General features: G+C 38.1%; 2 protein-coding genes across 6 annotated transcripts in view; one reads left to right on the forward strand and one right to left on the reverse strand.

The window, feature by feature from the left end:
• LOC139137064 (glutamate receptor ionotropic, kainate 2-like) overlaps positions 1-5,063 on the forward strand; it is a 117,637-nt gene extending 112,574 nt beyond the window's left edge. For all 5 annotated transcript variants that reach the window (XM_070705022.1, XM_070705024.1, XM_070705025.1 and 2 more), the window contains exon 15: positions 1,693-5,063. In XM_070705022.1, coding sequence (XP_070561123.1) covers positions 1,693-1,986 — 294 coding nt within the window. In that variant the 3' untranslated portion in view covers positions 1,987-5,063. The remainder of the gene's footprint in view (positions 1-1,692) is intronic.
• Positions 5,064-5,849: 786 nt separating this feature from the next.
• On the reverse strand, positions 5,850-14,678 carry LOC139137066 (protein unc-93 homolog A-like). The gene is made up of 3 exons (XM_070705027.1): positions 13,623-14,678; positions 12,692-12,956; positions 5,850-8,289 (listed from the first exon to the last, which is right to left on the reverse strand). The coding sequence occupies exons 1-3, from the start codon at positions 14,622-14,624 to the stop codon at positions 8,093-8,095; spliced, it is 1,464 nt and encodes a 487-aa protein (XP_070561128.1). The 5' UTR covers positions 14,625-14,678; the 3' UTR covers positions 5,850-8,092.
• Positions 14,679-22,714: the final 8,036 nt, after the last annotated feature.

The following is a 22,714-nucleotide window of genomic DNA, read 5'->3' on the forward strand; positions in this document are numbered from 1 at the left end:
AAATGGTCGATAAGACATATCGGAGAATTTGTGGATGGCACAGAAAGCAACAAGGGCATGGGGAGTCCTCGTTTCCGTTTATCATCGTCCGATAATCAAATCCGTTCATGGAAAAAAAAATATGGCGGGTGTTGCGTTATTAATGAGTGAGGCCGACACATTGTGTACGAAACGCCCACGAGGAGATGCAACTTAGAGGTTTTTCTTTTTAATGCGAAAAAAACGTTGCGGTCATTTGCCCCGTTCCCTTCTGCTGTCTTCTAGGTTAACGTTAATGCTTTATAAAGAAAACTGCGTGAAAAAGTACCCTGAAACAGTCAAAAATATTTATATTTTCATTAGGATTCGAGATGGGATGATTTGCATCGCAGAGCTTGACTGGTAATATGCATAATATGTGCGTGTGACTGGTGTTTGCAAAATGCGACACGAGCGCTGATGTTATTTTTTAAAAGAATATGGAAAGCCATTGGAATATTATCATTGACTTACAAAATCAATATAGTCAGTTATCCCCTTGATGAGATGCCTAAAATTTATTAAAGACGTGACTTCATCATTGACGTCATCGTGGCCGAGCGTTGAACAATCCCGGCCTTTTCTCGCGCAGTCTGCTTGGTCACATATTACGCAGTTGATCCAAAGTGTGGTCCCATGTAACTACTTTAAAAGAGGGCGCTGTGTCATACCAGCAAATTCGTTGATTTCTGACGTCCCGGAGTCACCTAACGGGAAAAAGTTCAGCGATCGACGCATTGACAGAGAAGAGAGAATGAATACTGCCCTCATCGGCTTCATCTGAATATTTGCAAAGGAAACTGTCTCGATGGGTCTTTCGGTAATATTCTCACCTTGGCGGGTTTGTTTTCATAACGAATCAATGTATGCTGGTTAGAATCCAATCATGGATTGAGGATAATCACGTAAATAGTTACTCGGTGTTCATGTCACGCCGAAAAAGGAATAAAAAAAAAATTACCCGCTCTTACCTAATCGTAAGCGCCGTGACTGAAATTACCATAATTATATTGAAACCACAAGCCTTTCATTTCAATCAATCTAGCATACATAAATATTGACATTAGGGGTACACAGTCGTCCGCGCATGTAAATTGCTAAGAAAGGCATATTACGTCAATCGCGCCGAAACAATCAACCCGTAACCTAAGTTTGCACCGACAGTATCAGAGCTAGACACACGTCAATTTTCACAACTCGCTATACAGGTAACACAGTTACACATTGAAGCACTTTGTAATGTCTCGTGGTGATTTACGCACTCAAGAAATAATCCCCAATACGCTCTGCATAAATGAAAACTGCTATACAGGAAATCGAGCATTTCCAGGCACACTAGGCAAAGCTACTGCCGTGGACTTTCCAAAGATACAACGCGCCGTACCCAGACATATAAAAGCTTAAGCATACTCCTCATGACAGGGATATCATTGTATGTGTACATTGTATACATACATACATACATACATACATACATACATACATACATACATACATACATACATACTCATATAGAGACTGACAAAGACAAACATAAATACATACATATGCATACGTACATACATACGCACGCTTTGGAACTTATCTGAGTACTGAGTTTAATTTTCCAATCACGTTATTATGTTCTGATGATACTGTTGCCGTGATTATTTTTGTTTTTCTCTCTCATTGTAGTTGTCATGGTGCCAGGCGGTGAGGCGGCGTCTGCGGGCCACCTCCAGGAACATCCAGAGATGCGGTTGTAAAACAAAGGATGAATATAACATTGGCAATAATGATAAAAGGGTGACTCTTAACCAACACTTTGTTGGGAACCGCGAGTTTCCACGCGCAAAGTACGAGACGGTGCCCCAGGAGGACTTTCAGCTGGGAGAGCGTAGGCGAAAAGACCCGAGGACAAACTCTGCGGGAAATGAGTGGCGGGCCAACGGACCACACGAGGTTACTAACACGGTCTCCGTCTACTGACAGTCACAATCTCATCATGTGACCACCGTGTGATGATCACGTGTTTGTCAGCCAAAGAGACAGCTTGTTATCACGGTGCAGCTTATAAACATTTTCCTTTGTTTTTGTTTGTTTGTTTGGTTTTTACCTCGTAATCAAACCCTTCTTTCTCACGGGACCCAGTTCCCCACGTCATCTCCGTCCATCGCAACACAATCCATACCGCTGTTAGGTCTTTTTCTGATTTATTTCTTTGTCATTTTGTAAGAAAACATACATTGAAAGCTAGCAAGATCACGAAAGCAGTTCACGTCGTTGATTTGATCAAGCCAGCACCTTGATACCAAGTTGTATTCTGTGGTGAAACCCTCAATTGTAGACAACATCAGGATGAGCTGTTACGCATTTCATTTCCCTCTTCTTGCATGTATACTTTGCATGTACTTGTCTCACACGGGGTGAAGCGACACTTATTTTCGTTTTGTGTGAAGGTTTATTTTCATTATGTACGCTAAGTTAAAGGTATACAGTCACCTAAATATGCCCGTATATGGTCAAAGGGGCATTCCTTGGTATTCAAGATGCCCATGTGAGGCGCTGTTTTAATAAGGAGCCACCCGCTTAAAATCTGTTATTGGTTAGATTTTCTCTTTCCATGATAACTCAGTGTGGCAAAATTGGAACAGGTGACAGTATACCTTTAAGCGGCGTAATTTTCCTGCGCACCCAGTATTGACACGTCAAGACTTGTTGCCCTCCTTCGCATCAGGGTAAAGTTAGAGCAACCTTTAAAGCATGTTTTCTTTAGAATTCTGCCCAGGCCGTGGTCCAGGGAAACCTACACGCAAAGGCCTCTGGGAATAATTATCTCGTAGGGTTATTAGAGTTAGTGAGTGGATGCTGCGCATGTGGTGTCTACGTTCCTCTCGACCTCTTGCCTCATTTTAAGGCGACAGTAGTTGACACACTCGGTTCTTGTTCTTGGTATCAACTGCGGCTCTTTATAGAAGCATCCAACAGCATGACGAGGCTCAAAATAACAGTATTCACCTTGACCTCCTAGGGTGTCTTGGTGCACTTTCTAAGATTCTGATTGAAAAAAAAACTCAAAAGTAATCTGTCCTGACTCAAATTGCACTTTGAACGATATTGCTAGACATATGGTTTCTATCAGCATCCCAAACAACGAAATATATTTTTAAAGGTTGCCATAAGTTCGATCAGTGCAACGTTGAACATCAAAAAACGGTCTCGCATAGAGCACCGGAGGTCGCAGCTACTGTCGGTCTTAAATTAGTTTCTTCCACCCTGCTGTGGTAACAGCACACTCCTAGCTACATCCGGGGGGTTTCTCGGGCGAGACCTGTGTGCATATGGTGGCGATTGTGCTGTTAGTCTAGAAGAGATCTTGTCAATAACCCTGAGTGATGATTGCACAAACGACTTTGACGACCAATCTATGGTAGTCCAACGACACAGTCGAGCCGCTACACTGACAAACGGAAGTGAAATCGGGAAAAAAAGTCGCCACGGATAGACAATTCAATCGATAAGTGAGCGAAAAGAATTTTTTTCCCGACAAGTTCATATAGAGGTATACCAGATAACCTTTTGGATCATCCTGCTACACGGGGCGCGTGATGAGGGACTCGAATTTTCCATCGTTTTTTTCTTCAAAACTCCACTAACGGTATAGGATATAGTCACGTGATTTTTGTTACCAAACTGTATCGGTAGATAAAGGATATAATTTCATATTTTTATACCGGTAATGCAAGAAAGCCGCGAAATCGTACCGATCACGATCAGAAATTGGATTAGGTTAAAAGAAAAAATTAAAAAATTGTTCTTAAAGGTAGTTATAGTAACTAATAACACCTCATAAATCTAAACTATTCCGTTAAGTTTATGGGTTTTCTGTAGATTACGTCATTAATGGACTCTGTGATGACGTCACCAAGAACGATGGGCGTCACGGATCGATCGTGAATGATTATTTTACATTCATGAGTTTCGTTTCTTGCTATTATTTTGGAAACTTAACACACACACATATACAGCCATGCCGAGTCCACCAGTCTTCCAACCTACTATGTATATAGAGAACACGACGTTTTGTATGTAGTATCCATGCCCGTGTTGCGTCATGGATAGACTCGTTGTTCATTTAAGTGATAGGACGTTTAGTTACAAGCGCCAGATTTAGACTTTTGTGTGACTGGACTCAGTCAAGTAGATAAGTGAAAAAGAGACATGTAAATGTTGTGTTATATGTAAGTACCATTATCTGACATGATTCCCTTGATTAATGTACGTACCACTGAAATGCCACAGTGGCCAGTGGGTTTGATTTTAGATTTTTGTATAATTGCGTAATATAGAAATTCTGTTTTTGGTTGTTTGAACCCAGAAGTCTTACAACAGACTGTCCAAGCGTTACTGCCTGACGCTCTCAGACCTGAAGCAACGCGAGATGCGTTTTTACGATGATCTTTCATTCGAAATTATTCTTGAATGAGCGAAACAACGTGGCGATAAAGATCTAATTACGCTGTAAAATATAGTTTAATAGCTCAAAGCCATTCCTTCCGTGAACCTACGAAAGTGAATATGTTATTAGAGTGGAAAACTCGAGTTTGTTGAGGGGTAGAACAGAGACTCTGTTCGATGTCAGTTGCCATAGCAACAAGGGATCACCAAGACGCAAACAGTATTAGAGCAACAGAATATATTATTATATCGACGAATACAGAAATTTGGCTAACCGCGCTAATACATTGTATGGAACAATGACATAGTTTTATGAGACTACGTTTGTACCTTGATCTTTGAGGTGACAGTGATTGAACCACTGTGAAACACTCTCCACTTTTTGCAGCAGCGATTTCGCAAGTATGGAGTTTCTGATGTCGACCTGGTCGTAGTTTGCTTCGATTGACCGTGTACATAACAGCTTGGTTGAGAACACGTGAGAGTTCTTTCGAACGAATCGCAATCTGAAAATTTGTAATGTCCCCAGATTGAGATTAATGACTGGGGAAGTTGTCAACTTCATTAAACTGTTCTTGTTTCTCAATAAACATCCTTTTGACAGCTTATCAACTTTGTTGTCCTGTCTTGGTGTCTACGAAGTCCAAGAAGACCAATAATGTTCCAATAAAAAGACATGAATTTTGTTCCAAAGTCGCTCTACAGTTTCATGAAGCGAATCGATATAAATCCGTGTGCAAACGTCATAAAAGATCTAGAATATCTTTGTTTAAGCCGATTTCTACAGGATGAATAATACTTGGTAATCGTATCAAGTTATAATTATGATTCGATATACAGGAAAAAAAATCAAGATACAATGATCAAGCAGTTCAATATTTCCTTTGATATACATGTACAGGGCAGTTTGGTTCTACCATTATAATTTACCAGATTTATGAACGACACCATGTCGTATTTTATCGTCAAAAATGCTGCCTTCAGTTTTATCCAAGGCCTTTATGCAATACTCGGTCGGAAATAACACAGTGTTTTCACGACTCTAATGGAGTAGCAAGAAGGGTAGGTATAAGACACAGAGAGGTTATAGGACAAATGGACCACTTGTCACTATCTGTCACTGTGTCAGTATGTATGTATGTATGTCAGTATGTATGTATGTATGTATGTATGTATGTATGTATGTATGTATGTATGTATGTATACAGCATTTGTTATGTATTTGTATGTTTAATATATATGTGTCTATATATCAATCTAGCCTTTTTTCGCTATCCATCTGTCCGTCTGTCTGAAATTGATCGAAAGGGTCCGGTTAATCTTCGCATAGTAAATATGTACACTGAGCAGGTCTCTACAATCGCGACAAAACAGGCTTTCTAAAGTATCGAAAATTTGCAAATCAACATTTTTTATTATTCAATTAATAATTAATACAACCCATTCTATTGTCAATATAATGAACATACCTGGAACAAAATTGCTCCGTGTTCTTTTGAAATGGAGACGACGTAATACTAAATTACAAATTAATCGAATTTAAAGCAATGTAGAAATAAGAAGGCCAATATTACAAACCATAAACTTCCCTTACATAGAATAGTGAAACATTCTATCAACAGATTGTTGTACCTAGTGGAGTAGTGGAACATTGAAGATGAATTTCCACTTGGTGATTATCATAAATTAATATTTAATGAGATCGATTATTTTTTATTAAGTGATGTAAACAACAGTCCTTGGAAACTTTACATGTGAAAGAAGACGACTTGGGGAGGGAAAATGATTTATACTCTAAACGTTTCAAGCAAAACGTTTGTTTATATACTTTACTCGCTTTACGTAATTTTTGAGACATAGAAAACTTGTATATCATATTGTACCTGGCTTTATCAATGAGTTTATTTTCTTCCAAATATGAGGTCTGACCATAGTTGAATATGTATGGCGTCACATGCGCTTGTCCAGAGTTACATCATGCGGTAGGCAAAAATTCGTCGAAACAAACTGAGCACTCTGCACGCAAAAATCCAAATTTGAGGGCGCTATTGTGTCGGAGACTAAACCTATTGATATACCAGTTGTAGATAGAGTTATATGTTAATGTTTGCAAGTTCTTCTGTTGGTTCACTAACCGAGTGTATACTTCAGCTTATGGGTGAGCGTATCTTCTGTAACAATGTCTACAAACATAAATAAATTGTCCAGGCGCGGCAAATGAGCGAATAACGATTATATTGTTGCGAAATTAACATAATTTCGTCCACGGGTAGAGCCTCCTTGAGGCAATACGGCTAGTTTTTAATCGAGTTCGGGTTAACTCACAATATACGGCATCCAGTCGCATAGCGGAGAGGCAACAGACAAAACCGCTCGCCCAAATCCCCACTCTCTAAAACTCCTAAATCTTTCTAAATCTACATCTTTAAATCTCCTAACTCACATATGATGTCTCACATATTTTGCCTTATAAAAATTTAGACATACTGGTACTTTAAGTCTGACTGCAAATACGGATGTAGCTTTACTTTTTCCAGTTTTCTTAACGTTTGTTATGTAAAACCACATTGCAACTATTTTGATAAAATGCACGAGATTAACAAATGAAACATAAAATACTTTGGTCCGTAAGCCCTTGGAATTAATTTGCTGAAAACGACTGTCATATAAATATATTCCAATCTACCTTGGTGGCAGGGAGGGTTGATAAGAGTGTGATGTCGATATCTGAACCGTTTCCCATTCTTGGAATGGATATAAACCGCTAACATGATAGGCCGTGAGAAATACACACTACCAATGCGAGGTGTTATAACAATAATACTATTGGAGATTTCTTATTAGTTTTCTTGTTCACGTGTGGGATACTGTGGTCTACATCGACTACAGAGACAGTTTTAGAAGACCAGCAGGGTAACTTAGTCAATGGTCTTTTTCACTAAAAAAAACCCAACAAAACAAAACAAAAAAAACGCATGCATGGTGCCACTAAAAAGTCTTCTCATGAACCAGTAGAGTCCCTAAAAGGTGAACTGTCAATTTGAAGCTGTTTGATCCTAATGTTTGGAAGACAGAAATTGCAAGATTAATGGTTGAGGGCGTGCTACCTTATGATTTTTGTCATGCTGTGGCACATCACTCTATTCTCATTTTTGCAACCAAGGAGCTAACTGACAGAATATGAGACATGAAAGGTCACATGGTTATGTTTAATACTTATCGGACCTCGTCATAATGCCATCCTTTCACTTTTCGATACGCACTCTAACATTTCTGTCAAAGTTTTATCATCTAGGTAAGGACTATAAATATTAAGACAATTTTTGGTAAAGTTTCTTCATTGTGTACCATACATGACATTTGCTATTTTCCAGGTGATTAAAAATGAACTATCGATTTTTAATTTTAAATTTGTTTCATATGTTGTATAAAATATGTTATTTTACTTGAATAATAATATTAATAACGATGTTAATATTGAACATCAAGCATGTCTTTTTTCTTTCCAATGTAACAAAAAACATATTTTCAAAAGACATCTATACCTTTTCTCCGCATTAAATATCCATGCATCAATACCCACCTTCTCGTATTCTCAGGCTTTGACATATTTTAGGAAGAGGATAGTTTTTTAAACTTAATTGTTAAACACACATTCCACAACAGCGTACAATGCGAGAGCAATGAGTTGAAAACAAAAGAGAAGATACAGTTTTGTGGAAACACAGAACATGAGGCTCATGGCGAACGATACAGAGGATCCTACGGCATTCCACAGATGAAAGTTGGCGAAGGCTGCTGATGGCTTATCTGGGTAAAGGAGGCCGATGAAAGCTGAAAAGAGAGAAAAATGGCAATGTCAGCGGTTTCTATACTGTCAATCATAACTGCATAAACTGTTACACGTCGAGGCACCGCGGAGCAGTTGTTAGGGTAACGGTCTCACTATCAGAGGATGGTGAGTTGGGGACCCGGTAGGTCCAGAGTAAACGGACGCACTGTCAGAGGATTTATGAGGTCGAGACTTCAGCACGGTACTTTACTTCTCATTGCTCTACAGTGGGGTACGGATTCCTCATTCTGTAATTGGTCGTTGGCTTGTAAGATGATTGATTGAATAAAAAAGTGCTCTTGATTTCTTGACACTGTTTTTGTTGTGTAAAAGACAGTAGAGAATTATCCTCAAACCCGTGGAAATTATGTCAAAATGCCGTGATGTTCAGCTTGTTCACAACTGAATTCTGGTGCATACTAAGGTCAGTTTGTCAACTATCATAACACCGCATATTTTGTAATGAATTTTGTCACACGGTTGATACTTTGAATTTCAATAGGGAGAAATATACGTTAAGGAAGGCCATAATTTGAAAAAGACAGTAAGTAGTTAGCATTATTTAGTATCTGTGATAAATACCAAAACACATTTCTTAAGAGTCTGCATAAATTTTGCTTACGTACGAAAAGACTCTAAAAGGTACAACTATGTGTAGTCGATCAGCATTATACATCTTTTCCAAAAAGGATCTGGATGAGGCTACAGTCGGCAGCACTGATCAGTCTTCAAACCACTAAGTCCATAATGTCTCATATATCGTTTGAGAGGGGACTAAACCCTTCCCGTTTTTGTATTTCTAAGGCTGCGTTCACAAAAAACGGTTAGGGGGGGGGGCTGGAGGAATTCAGGGGGGGGGTTTCGAAAATTTTGGGGGTAGTGGAGGGGGACTTGAAAAATTTGCTCTACCTGTAGGGGGGACTTGAAAATGTTTGAGTCCCTTTTGAGTTTTACATTTTCCAATTCCTAGTGATAGAGACAGCTCTGACTCTGATGTACATGGTAGTTGAAGAAGAGTTTTGGTCAAATGACACTCATGACAGTGAAACTCACTTGTACATAAGATCAGGCCAGAGAGCAACACATGGAAGAAAACATAGAAATGTTTGAATTCTGGCATATGAGAATAATCAAATATTAAAGAAAAAAGATGGAGTCACCATGCTTGATTTTCGAAATTTTTCACACTCCTATTATAAAATGATACAGAAGTAAAACTTTGAATAGTAAAGACTAAAAGAAAAAAATTTGTGTCATTGTGACCAAATGGAATTATTTATTTTTTAACCATATTTGCAACTATCACACCAAAATTTTCAGAGATTACAACGTTTATTTGATGGAATATTTTAACCTTCCGGTATTGTCAATTTCGAGTAGCATCTAATTCATATAGGTCTTGTAGTTTTGAAACAATGCTTTGGTAGGTCACTGTGCAATACGGCAATTAGCCAGAATTCTCAATTTTCCTATTCTCTCATGATTGCATTTTGTGTGCTCTTCAACAGGAGCAATTGACCTGGCCAGAATTATATTAACTCAAGTTGGCTTTTAGACCAATAAATCTAAAAAAATCACTGATTCATTTAAAGAACTTGCCTTGGGAATATGACTATACAAAGTGCTAATACAGGTAGTGTTGAACACCTGTGAGCAGAACGGCGCAATACATGTTTATTTTTTCTGCGCTCACATCCTTTACAAATATGCGGGCCTGTGATAGTTGGGGGGGACTTGAACAATTTTGACCATATAGAGGGGGTATTTGAAAATTTTTTAGGGTACTTAGAGGGGATCTGAAAAAAAATAAGATTTCAATCGAGATTTCTCCAGCCCCCCCATAGTTATTTTTGAACGCAGCCTAATGCCTGACACGTCCTCAACAAGGTACGGGGCCGAAACTGTCATGGCGTTTTCTTGTATATGAGTAAGCAATTCTTTATATTGAACACAGTGGTGTTTAAATTTCTCCCGTCTCCTTGCTACTCCTTCCTTCCCATGTATTACATCAATAACAGCATCTGGTATTTGAGTCAAGGCTATCTGTACCGAAACTGCCGGAATAGCAGCTATTACGCCAGAGCTTGTAAGAATACTCTGCGTTATGTTAAGACCCATAACAATTCGCCCCATTAATTTGTAACTGCAATGGTATAAAGCGCTGGTTCTTTTGATATAGTCAGCCAACTGTTCAACACTTTCGATGACAGAGAGATGCATTTCACAAGTAAAATATACACTAAGAAGAAATTACATCTTAACATAAATATATCAATCTGACTGGAATATAAACCAGTCACCTCTATCGCAAATAAGACAAATAACCCAATTTTCTTGAAGAAGATGTGCCTTTCTATCATCTTTAGTATCCTGAAAGAGTCCTATGAATTCTAGTCGCTTAAAGTTAGTCTTTTGACATTCCCTGATGAAAGTTGAAATGTTATTATATAGATTATCATCTTTAGCCTCATACCTGGATTTGCCTGAAAGATATGACGATTTACACCATTCCAATTCAACAGAGAAACCAAAGACATCATCATTTTTAAAATGAAACTTTGCAATATTCTTTTTACCAAATATGACTGCCCTACATATATCAATGCATAATTTCATTTAGTATGACTACTGTTAAACCTGTCAAAAATATCCATAGCTATTCTTTAAGGAACCCGACCTTTGATCCTGCCGTTTACGCCCAGTATCACAGCGGTACTTTTTGCAGCTTAACTGCTCGATAGTTCCCTTTGGTTTTGTGTATACTGCGGGTGGGTAATTGCCCAAGTCGCCACTTGAGCTATCGCCTGGGCTACCTGAGCCGCTGTATGAGTTACCCCTAGTTACAGCCAGGGCAATTATTGATATTGTCATTTTAAGAAGAGCAGCAATAGTTATACCATACCGTTGAAATAACTCTGTAAGCTTCAGTTTCAGTGATAATTCTGGATCAGAAATTACGTTACAAAGAAACCCACTCTTTGCCAGTCTTTCACGTGCCTCACTGATCAGGTCATGTTGCACTTCATGTCGATAATTAATTTATTTTAATTAATTTTGGCTGATCTTGTTCTAATTTCAGGCGTAAGTTCCACCTGCTCTGACATAATATTTTTCTTTCATGGTAAAGCTCATTCAGACGCATATTCTCCATCTCTAATTCATCAACAAAAGCTCTATAGTCGGGTTAAGATAATTCTACACATCGATTCTATTTTTGATAGCTTTCATTTATCTGTGTTACTGCTAGCATCATACCGTAGGTATGTCATTTCATCTCTGAGTCGTCGTATTTCACAAGATGTCAGCTCCTCAACCAGCACTCTCATAGATATCACATAGTCGGACTCTGCGCAGGAGTAATAGCACAGCGAAAGCTGGCATCACTGAATACTTTCCTTACAAATTAAGAGGCTCCTAGAACTTTTCTGCGATGGATGCTAAGAATCCTTCTCCTTTCGTTTTTGCTAGCCTGATATCTTTATAATACAGGTTTCAGTCGTTAATCTTAGCATTCAAGAGCAAAAATCTCGTACTGACGGATCAGTGATATTCTTCTCTTTTATGAATTTATCAACTATTTGCTCTGTAAGTTCTAATCTCTGTTCAGTTAACCTATCCACTTGCTGGCTGTTGGGTCAGCTACCGAGTAGAAAAGCGTCAGCTTCTGTAAGGGCATTATTGTTATCGATAAAGAATGTTTCATTATACTTAAAGTCATCATAATCAAACTCAAACTCGTCACACAGAGTTGAATATTTTCTCTCCGTCTGCCACATTTTCCCCGATATTACTCAAACTGATCATTGTTACCAACATTCAGCAGCCGAAATCCGCAGCGAGCAAAGGCAGAGAGAATCCATCATGTGGTTACTCATAATCCGAGTCAGGCACAGCCAGGTGAGACAATTAATATGCTGTGTCCAAAGTTAGAAAGTGGAGTAAATTTAGTTCCAGATACCTTCGTTCTGGCTTTTGACCATATCGGGTCACGAAAATAACCGAGTCGTTCAGACCGTTGCAAAAATTATAATCAAGCACATGATTTTCAAATTTGAGGCCCGGGGATAGATACTTTTCGATCTGGGTAATTATAACTTTATTGAATGCTAGTGTGATCTCTACAAACATAAAAAGGAAAGAACAAACACGACTCTCGATGTTTTTCAGAAAGAGAATCTGAGGAAAATTAAGATGTGTTGCGGCATATTATTTCACAAATATTTTTCCCAAAATGAGTCAAATAGAAGTGGACAAAACGTGAAACTTTTTTGACAGGAGATCGGGATAATTTTTACATTATATTCGCGTTTTAAGTCGAATCTGTCCGTTGTTTTCATACCCTGTTCGATGATATGCAAGATGAAATATGAAGAATAAAATAAACAAATTGATAGGTTTACTCACAACGGATTTGTAATTTAATGAGTGCATCCGTTACACCCCATCCTGCTGCGATGAGATAGTAGAGTATAACCCGGTCATCGGGATCCCATAGCAACATCATGATGATGAGGACACAGCCTAGAACTACTCCAAAAGCCAACTGAGACAGCCTTCCAATGTATTTTGTCAGCAGACCGGACGGAAACGAAGTCAGTGTTTGCGTTATTGATGTACAAAGCACAACATAGCCGACATACTCTACACCAATGCCACACGTTACATACGACTGAAAGGAAAGGATTATTTTGTGTTGAATTGCAGAGATCGGGCAATTTTCATCTTCAATTGATAAAACTAAAATGTAAGATAGAGAATAGCAACATCTCTACTATTAACCGTTCCTTATTGTTGTCTCCTCGGGTGTGGCGAAGACAGCAAACTGGCACACCAATCAACATAGCCATCGTCACCATCAGTGCGTCTAAGTTATATAAGACCGGTGCGTTTTAAGTTATTGTACACTCCTCAGAAATATCTAGTAAGGTATACAGTATTTTATATGTTACGAGTAGTGAACATGTTTAAACATGTTTAGCATTTGATTGTATGTACTCCGCCACTGAGTTCACATCCGTTCTTTATGAAGTTGAACTATTTTTATGGCAAATTCACCCACCAACTACTTAACCCTTTTCACCAGCATAAAAACCCCCTTTGGATCGATGTTGATGATGGACCTATTTACAAGGAGTAGGGGGCGAAAAGATTGAAAAAAATCGGTTGGTCTGGACCTCATGGCACTGGAATCATTCTCATCCCCTAAAAGTATACCGATACTGGGGAACTTGAGAATTTTGACAGGTTTAAGCGGTTCATCAATCAATAAAAGTCGGTATAGTCTCCGATAAGCATGCGGAAGCCTAGTTTTGAATATCAAGCGCACATATCTCACCTCGTTAAAATCTCCGTTCAAAACACCTAGGCGGAGTCCACCGGACATTATAATTGGCACAAGCATCCACATTCGATAATCCTTCCAAAGAGAAATTGTTTTAAAGGTAGCACTTAGTAGATGGATGTCCTCACTTTTATCTTTCTCTTTTGGTAACTTGTCCAGGAAAAATGACAACATTAGGAAAGCAATCACATAGACAGCTGTAAAAACTACAAGGATGACACTGGTGACATTCAAAGGGGGAGGATAGCAATAGCTTGTGCTATTGCCGTTAGTGTCTCGACAGTTGCTGGCCCCGCAGGTATACACTATGCCAGGATCCTCATGATGGCGCTGTTCTGGAGTCAGCAACTCTCTATATACTGTTGCTGAGATGAAGTTGCCGACAATTCCACGCATGTAATAGATGGACGAAATTACACCGAATAATTTGCCGAGCATTGAGTCGGGGGTTTCTTTGTCGCTTACTTCTGCAAAGATGTACGCACTGGCGCTGACATATACACTTTGAGACGTCCACAGGGGACCTGCGGCTAGACCGACCACTACGGAAGTAGGAATCAGTGTGTACCAATCTGGTCTAAAGTTTGCTAGTGAGTACATCATGTAGCAGGCCATGCAAAAGACAATCGTCCACTTCACACCAAGCAGGCGAATCACAGCGTTTGGCAGGAACAACCCGGAAAATATAAACGATATGTAGAGCGTAATCAACGACGCAAATCCAAGCCCCTCATTGCAATTTATACTGCTCTGTAAGGCCTGCAGACCGTCAAAGGCGGAAAAGCTGACCATGAACGCCAAACCAAGGACAAAGATATTCTTCCATATTCGCCTCTTAATTTTTCTCCGTCTTTGCGATACCTCTGGAGAATAGTTGCTGTCTTCAACATTGCTATCAAGATCGCCCTCAGAGTCGGTTCTCTTCCTGACTGTTCCCTCTTCAAGCAAAAGATTAACTTTCTGTTCATTTGCCGCCACAGCCATCATTTCATCCATTTCAATGTCATCACTGTCATGTATTGCATCTAACGTAATTCTTGTATAGCCTGACATTCTTCGTTAAACCTAATTATACGGTTTGAAAAGCACGATTTTATTTACGATTGCCGACAATATATGTTTATCCTGAGTTTTATTCAGCGTTAAAACTTGCACAGACGGAAAATGGAACAGACTAGACGCAAACACAAGAACCAAACACCGACATCAAGGGGATGATCATGATCGGATCAGTCTCGGGCCGGTTCCTAAACTTTTGATGATTTGTTTAACAACTTTGAATGCATTTTGGAGAGGTATCTAGAACATCATATTAAAAGTTTACCGGAATCCGCCTTGGGAAAATATGTCTAATTTGCATAAAACAAATATCGATGCCGGTTGTCCGACAAATAAAATGATTGACCGTATATCACATGTTGAACAAGCTATTTCAGTGATTTTAAAGTTTAGCATTACTTTTTGGCACACGGAATTGTTTTGAAGGTATTATATTTTACATAGGCATTTTGATAATTTGCATAATTCTCATATGGCCGCCAACATTCATAAACAAAAAATATTTTGGCCTTCACGACATTTAACAAATAAGCTATTTCAGTGGTTTTAAACTCTGGCATTACTTTTTTTGGGGGAACAGATTATCGTTTTGGGAATAAAGTGTTTTAATTTTGAAATCTGATTTGATAATTTGCATCATTCAAATACGGCTTCTAGCATTCCTACAAAATCAGCCATTTCAGTGATTTGAAAATTAAAGTATATATTCTTGGCATGGACAAACGATTTTGCAGGTACAATGTTTTGCATAGGCACTATGATAATTTGCAAGCTATTTAAGTGATTTTAAAGTTTAAATATATTCCTTTGGCACGAAGAAAGCACTTTTGGATGTGCAATATTTGCAAAGGCACTTTGATAATTTGCTTAAATCCAATATGGCTACCTAAGTGATGCCCCATTGCTTAATGGCTTCTAATATAAATAAGGTTCTGGTAATTTTTTTAGCACTAGAAATCTATCGAAAAGAAACTGTCAAGTCCTTGGACATTTACTTTAAAAATGCGGAAAATATGCCATAAACGTATTTATACGAACGATCAATTTAAGAATAAAAATTTATTTTAATAGGTGTGCGTGTCGAAGCTGAATGTGTTGAATTAGTCAATAAATATACCGTATTAATTTTTGTAAAGAGCAATAAAGCTGATTTCAAGATGAAAACAAGAACATCTGGAAAAAGACACTTCCTTACATGATGAGACTTCAAAAAACCATAAACACCCATTCAAACTGAAATCAAAATTGACCTCATATAAAAACAGAAAACAAAACGTTTTGAAACATATTTGAAAGCTACGTAACTTACACTTGTGAATATCCCCTTAAAAAAACAGAATAACCACATGATGCTTGCAGAACGCAAATCATTATAAAGGCTATCTAAAAATAAGAAGAGAACAATCAAACATTGTATATAGATAGGGGAACAGCAGCTGTAGACGCTAAAATATCAGCGACAACTGTGCGAGCATCGATACTACACAAGGTTAACAGCAGATGGCATAAAGCGAACGATAGAGGAAATAAACAATCTCATAATAGAATGTATGATAAAAAACCCACGATTGCCACACATATATCTCAGTCCATTAAACAGTAAATACAACGCTACCTGTATACCTTCTACCAAAAATATACAAAACTCAATTACCAAGCACAAAGTTCATACGTATTTCGAAGAGTGGATGCTCAAGCTTTTTCAAATATCAAGACAAATCGTGGATAAACAACATACACAAAATATTTAAATGGAAAGTTTAGACAATCGAAGTTCTAAACTATGCGACATTTGTAAAATTAAACGCAGTGCACATGGACATACATCACATACTACAGCAACTGACTCAGCCAACAGGGTATTAAATCAGCAAACAAGATCAATGAATAGGAAAACCACAAATAAAATATATGACAGCAATGCTACAAATAAATTAGAGAAAGAATAGGTAAAAATTTAACAGTGAATTCTTACAAAGAATGTTTGGGAAGGTGCATTATGGATCTCCAGCTTCACCGGAAACAGCTGACATTACATTTCACGATACCGTCACAGAACCAGAATAATACAGCAACATACGAAACAAATATCGCTCTGGCTGGGATTCTGAGACGATGTATTTCTTTATTGGAATGCAACACGAGCTCAATGAATTAAAATCGAACATCAACAAAATGCATCAGCTTTAGAATTTCCGTTTGAAACTGCCAAGAAGAATTGACAAAATAGAGGCCTAAATATCCATAAAGTTTGGCGATACAAGTAAGAAGATTCTCGCTACCGGAACACAAAACAGCAAATAATACACGTCAGCTCTTACACAGAAAGCCATGTCACTCCATTGCAATATGACTCAGGGGTCTCATTTAAAGTAAAAAAATCAAGGTACATCAGAACTTGCAATAACAAAGAATATTTTACACCGAGTGACATATTGTAGTGAAATATGGCAAGACCGACCGTACGAAAAACAAGAAATATATCACATCATCGGGAGAAAAGAACGTAAAGCAAGAACGTAAGTTGAACAAAAAGTAGCAAACCAAACAAAGAAAGAGGGTTTATTTTTCACAACAATTAAGTCCACACATCAGAACTAAGAGAATCAAACAAGCCTTGACAGAAAACTGGTGTGAATTTGATAATAATTAAAAAAGCTCTATTACAAAACAACCGATTATCGGAATCATAAACAATACACACTTAGAAAATCACCAGAACTCAAAATCCACATAAACGCCCTGCGTACCTTCAATTAATATGTGCAAACACAATTACGATTGGAGAGTTTGTTTAAGTCTCATAGTAATATTTAAAAGTGTCATTTTTGAGATGTAGTTGTTTATATTGTGTAACAGTTGGATTCTGTCAGAATGTTTAGATGTTTGGATTAACTTTATCGCCCTCCCTAACGCCCCCCCCCCTTGTAGAGATTTTATCTCGAAAAAGTCCCTCGCGTGGCCAAAACCTGTAAAAGTTAGTTCAAAATTGTACGAGAAGGAGATAGGAGATAGCGTCATACTTTTAATTAATAATATTGGTAAAGTTTTCAGTGAGAACAATCGAGAACAGGTGATTTTGTTTAATCTTAAGAAACAATCAAAGACTGGTTGGAAATTTCCACGTGATAAACATTGCATAATAATGATATTTTTATAGTTGTGTAAGTTTAGAAACGTATATAACTTTGTAGAGAATGAACACAGAGGACTTATTAGACTTCAGACGTGGATTGCTATGTTTGCCATCTCGTAATAAAGATCTAATGTGGTGTAGACAATCAATATATTGCTGTGTCAGCTTCACTTTCTGAAAGCATTACGATCCAGATGGTACCTCAACTCGCATTCCCCTAGCGCGACGAGAGCAACATAACTTTAAGCCTTTGCTAAGCATGCAGCTTTCAGTGTAAGTTAATGTGTTCATAAGGTGCTAAGTTTAATTTGTTTGTATTGTGGCATTTTGTTATTTAAGTCATATTATTTTTTTGTTTCTGTGTTTTCATTAGCTTTGTTTTGATTATTGTATTATTGCTGTTAGGTGTGATGACTTCTTTCTTATCATCTATGAGGATATAGAAAAGGTGCACTCATTCATAAGAAGGGAGGTAAAAATGTTAAAAAAATGTTATTTTGTAGTAATGTTGTCAGTCTTATTGGAATTATGCAAATCATCAAAGTGCCTAAATAAAACATATACCTCAAAAATGATCCATAGTGCCAATAAGTAATGTTAGACTTATAAATCACTGAAACAGCTCGTTTAACATATGATGTATTGCAAATTACGGTTTTTGTCAGAATGCTGGCAGCCATATTTGATTTATGCAAATTAGACATTATAAATATGGTGTTCTTGGTACCTCTCTAAAATGCATTCTAAAGAATTGTGTTGCAATTTGTGGTTGGTTTAAACCCTATTTTGACAGGACAATAAAAACCACAACAGGTCACCGGCATTAGCGCACAGAGTTTTACATTATATCGGAAGTATCTGTCATGTTCTTAGACCGAACTCGGATTCGGTCATATATGGGTCCAAGCACTCCAAACCGAATTGAAGTTGGTAGAGACCCGTTGTAAAACCACATAATCTCTCAGTCTAGCATAATGCACGTTGTCCGCGGCTTTACTGCGTTTTACGTGTACTCAAAGCCCTGGGGCACTTCCATTACTTGTCAATATGCACACGTGCCGCCCAATGGGGTGGGTATTTCAACAAATGGGTCTAAAATGGGCGTATCAATTCCACTGTAAACCAGGTTCTGAAATGGGCTGGAATTTGGAGTGCCAATTCGTAACATACAAAAACGAATTTCAACCGTCCGTTCCCGTCTCGCTAGCTAGCCACGACTAGCTCTGGGTTGCACTTAATATGTATCGATATCTTTTTTTGTGGTAGGGGAACCATGAAAGTGATCTCCTAGCTTTGGCCAAAGTAAATCTCAACTTGATTGGTTTTAAAACACCGTCACTTATTGGTCAGAACGCCACATACGGAAGATTTTTGGTCAATAGAAAACATCAAAACACTTTATACTTCTCCTAGTATTTATTATGACAGCTCGGCCATGGTCACACGAGCAAGTTCTTTATGGACAAACTTCCGAGCTACTTGTGGTTCGGAATTTAAAAACACCAGTAAGTCTGTAACTGGTGATAACTGATAATTTTCAGAAGTTGGACCGAAATTTGGTTGCAGTCAAATATATGTTCTTTTGCCACATTTTTAGAATTTAACTACATCTTAAAGCATTAGGCTTTGCAAGTAACCCGGTCATACTAATGCTTGAATTTTACCCTGTAATATTTCGACGCTATGACTTTTGACCTGGGTAAGAGGCCATAGAGTTCTAACATTGGTCCTAAAATAAGGGGATCTAGGTCTGAAATGGTCCCTGAGTTTTGTTTTTGTTTTATTTTTATGTTATCGATAATGACTTCCACAGCCAAGGCCATTTACAGAAGGCTGTTAGAAAAAAATATAGACACGGTTAAAACACAGAGACAAGACATACAAATTCTACAAAAACTTAGAGAAAATGCCTAAAAAATATTTTTTAAAACAGTCTAAGTTACAGAAAAAGGCTCTATGCCATTGTAGTCGTTTACAAGCAAATTAAATTGTCTCGGAATTCTACTCAAAAGAGATTCACGAACATATTTGGCGCTATCGAATGGCACATGAAACAAAAACGTACGCCGAGTTGAAAACCATGGTACCTGGAGACCAAAAAACAAGTTAAAACATTGGCATTAAAGGTATGCAGTCACCTGTAATCTAAATATGCCCATATATGGTCAAAGGGGAGTTCCTTGGTATTCAAAATGCCCATGTGAGGGCGCTATTTTTAAAAAGCGGCCACCCGCTTCAAATCTGTGATTGGTTAGATTTTCTCTTTCCATGGTAACTGTGGCAAAATTGGAACAGGTGACAGTATACCTTTAACCTTTGCATTTATGCATTTGTATAAAAATATATTACAAAAATAATCCTCCTCACTGTAAATTGTAATTATCGCACAATAAGTTGATGTCATCGCTGTAAGAACAGTAATTCCTTTATGAAGAAATGTTCAATATTTATGCTGCACTCTTTTCAATTCTGTCAGACTGGTGTTTATATTGCTTATACTATTTCAGATAACAGAGGAATATTCAAGTTTAGACCTTACCATTGTTTGGTACGACACTTTTAAAACGTGTTCACTGTTAGTACAAAGGCTATTCCTCAAAAAACCCAAGAGCTTTTCTCGCACCCTGAATCATGCTACTTACGTGGTCACAAAAATTCAATCATTGTCCAATAATTTCACCGCGACCTCTTCTCAATGCATGTATCGACTTTGTAAGGGAAAGTAAGGACTTTTTTCCAATGAAACGGTAAGGACCTTGCACTTGGTAGGATTAAGACACAATAACCAAGTGTCAGACAAGCTGACGTTTCTATTGATAACAGATTGTAGCGGTAAAGGGTCATTATCCGAATCAACAATACGATAAATCTCACGTCATCGGCAAAAAGTGACGAGTCTGATACGAGATTGTCACAGATGTCATTAATGAAAAAAAAAAATAAAAGCTGACCTAGGTGAAATCCCTGAGGAACGACTGAAACAACAGGTGTCCATTCAGATGAGGCATTTTTTTTATAATCACTCTATTTAGCCTATTATGGAGATATAAATTTCATTTCAGATAGGTGCCCCAAACACCAAAGAAAGTCAACTTATGAAGTAATGGTTTTTTGATTAAAGGGACATAAGCTGTAACTTGCGGCAAGTTTTTCAGTATTCTGCTTCTGTATATCAACTACGGTGTCTGACCCTAATCCGTTTGTCAAGCTGAAATTTCGAGTATTCTTTTTGTCAACACTACTTGTATGTGTGTAGTGATCGTTATTTATTGTTTGAATTCTAGTCCGGACTTGAATACAATTTTCAACAACAACAATGGAGATTATACTCATATAGGTGATGTTGATATGCTAAATACTTGGCATTAAATTACAGTTTAGGGATTCAATAAAAAAGGGTAGGGAAACCACAAAACAAAAGTTCTGAAAAAATAGCCAAAAGATACAGCTTATGGAGCTTTAATACTATCGAATGACTTAGCAAATCTAGTATATATAATATCACATTGTAATTGCTATTAACTGCTGAGAGGAGATCTTTCATGAGAATAGGTAAATTAATGATACAAAGTCTACCAGGAACAAAGCCATGCTGATCGCCAGATATGACAGTAGAAACATGGTGCGAAAGTCGTCTGTAAACTATCTTTTCAAAGATTTTTAACAGATGGTTAGAATGGAAATCGGCCAGTAATTTTCAACTTTTGAACGACTTCCTGATAGCCCTACCACTTCTCTGAACAAGTGCCCCCCCCCCCAAACGGGCACAAAGCACAGATGGTGAAAACAACGGGCGGACACAGAGATACAGTTCAGTCTCAGAAAACAGATCTTTGCGATCACACAGATGACAAAACCGTAAAATTTTCTCATACCTTAAATGATGATTCCACATTCAGCTTATTGTATACCGTGCCGTGTACAAATTAGACTTCAGCAGTGGGTTCTGCTAACAGTCTCTGCAGGGTACTACAGCTGTCGCTCTGTTACTCACAATTCCAAAAACAGCAATTTACAACTTCCGGTCGCAACAGGGAAAACCTATTCATAATGTGCCGTATGACTATATATCAGAACAACCTTCTGCTGCCATCATCAGAAGTGTGTTCTAAATGGTCACAAATGTGACCCACCAATTTACGTGTTCATAAAGTCTTGTCCGATTTTTCTCAGGCGGCGAGCATGTTCTTTACGAATAATTCCAAATAATTTTATAGCAATAAATGCCAAGTAAATATACATCACTACAGAGAAACAAACCGTAAATATGTTTTTTTAGATTAGTGTATTCACAATGTTCTCCTTTAGCCTCAGTCTGAGTAAGAATAATACTATACCATCACTTTAAGGGGAAAACGACACCTAGGTCGCCAAAGCTCCGCTGCCGACCCTTGGCTAGTCTCGACACATTCCAGACCTTGTTTTTCATCGTCCGGTGGTTTGGTCGGCGTACCATAGTTTCCGGTTTCGAAGGAGGGTCCTTGTCCAAGTAAACTCCCTTAGCTAGCGAAGTTGTTTTGAGGGAAAGGTCTCTGCCCGGGTAAACACCCTTGGCTATAGCGAAGTTGCTCCTTGCTTCCAGAGTGCGCCGCTAGTGGTGAAGAGAGAGAACTTACTGGCGAAAAGCGAACGATGCCATGTTTGTATACTGCTAGCGACTACTTTGAATATTAAATTGTACCAGCAAAGCGACAAGGTATTGAAGGCGAGATTAGCACTGGGAGAGCTGATTAGCGCGCTATTGCTTATTCGTGCCCAAAACATTTCCCCTCCATACTCGTGATTTGTCAACTGTAGTCTCTGTGGGGAAGTCTGCATTCTCCTCTGGGAAATTTTATAGGTCGGTGTGTCTGCATCTTCACACTCTTTTATTATTTCACTCCCAAAACAT

The sequence above is a fragment of the Ptychodera flava genome, chromosome 7 (genome assembly GCF_041260155.1).
Source record: "Ptychodera flava strain L36383 chromosome 7, AS_Pfla_20210202, whole genome shotgun sequence".
Classification (NCBI taxonomy): domain Eukaryota; kingdom Metazoa; phylum Hemichordata; class Enteropneusta; family Ptychoderidae; genus Ptychodera; species Ptychodera flava.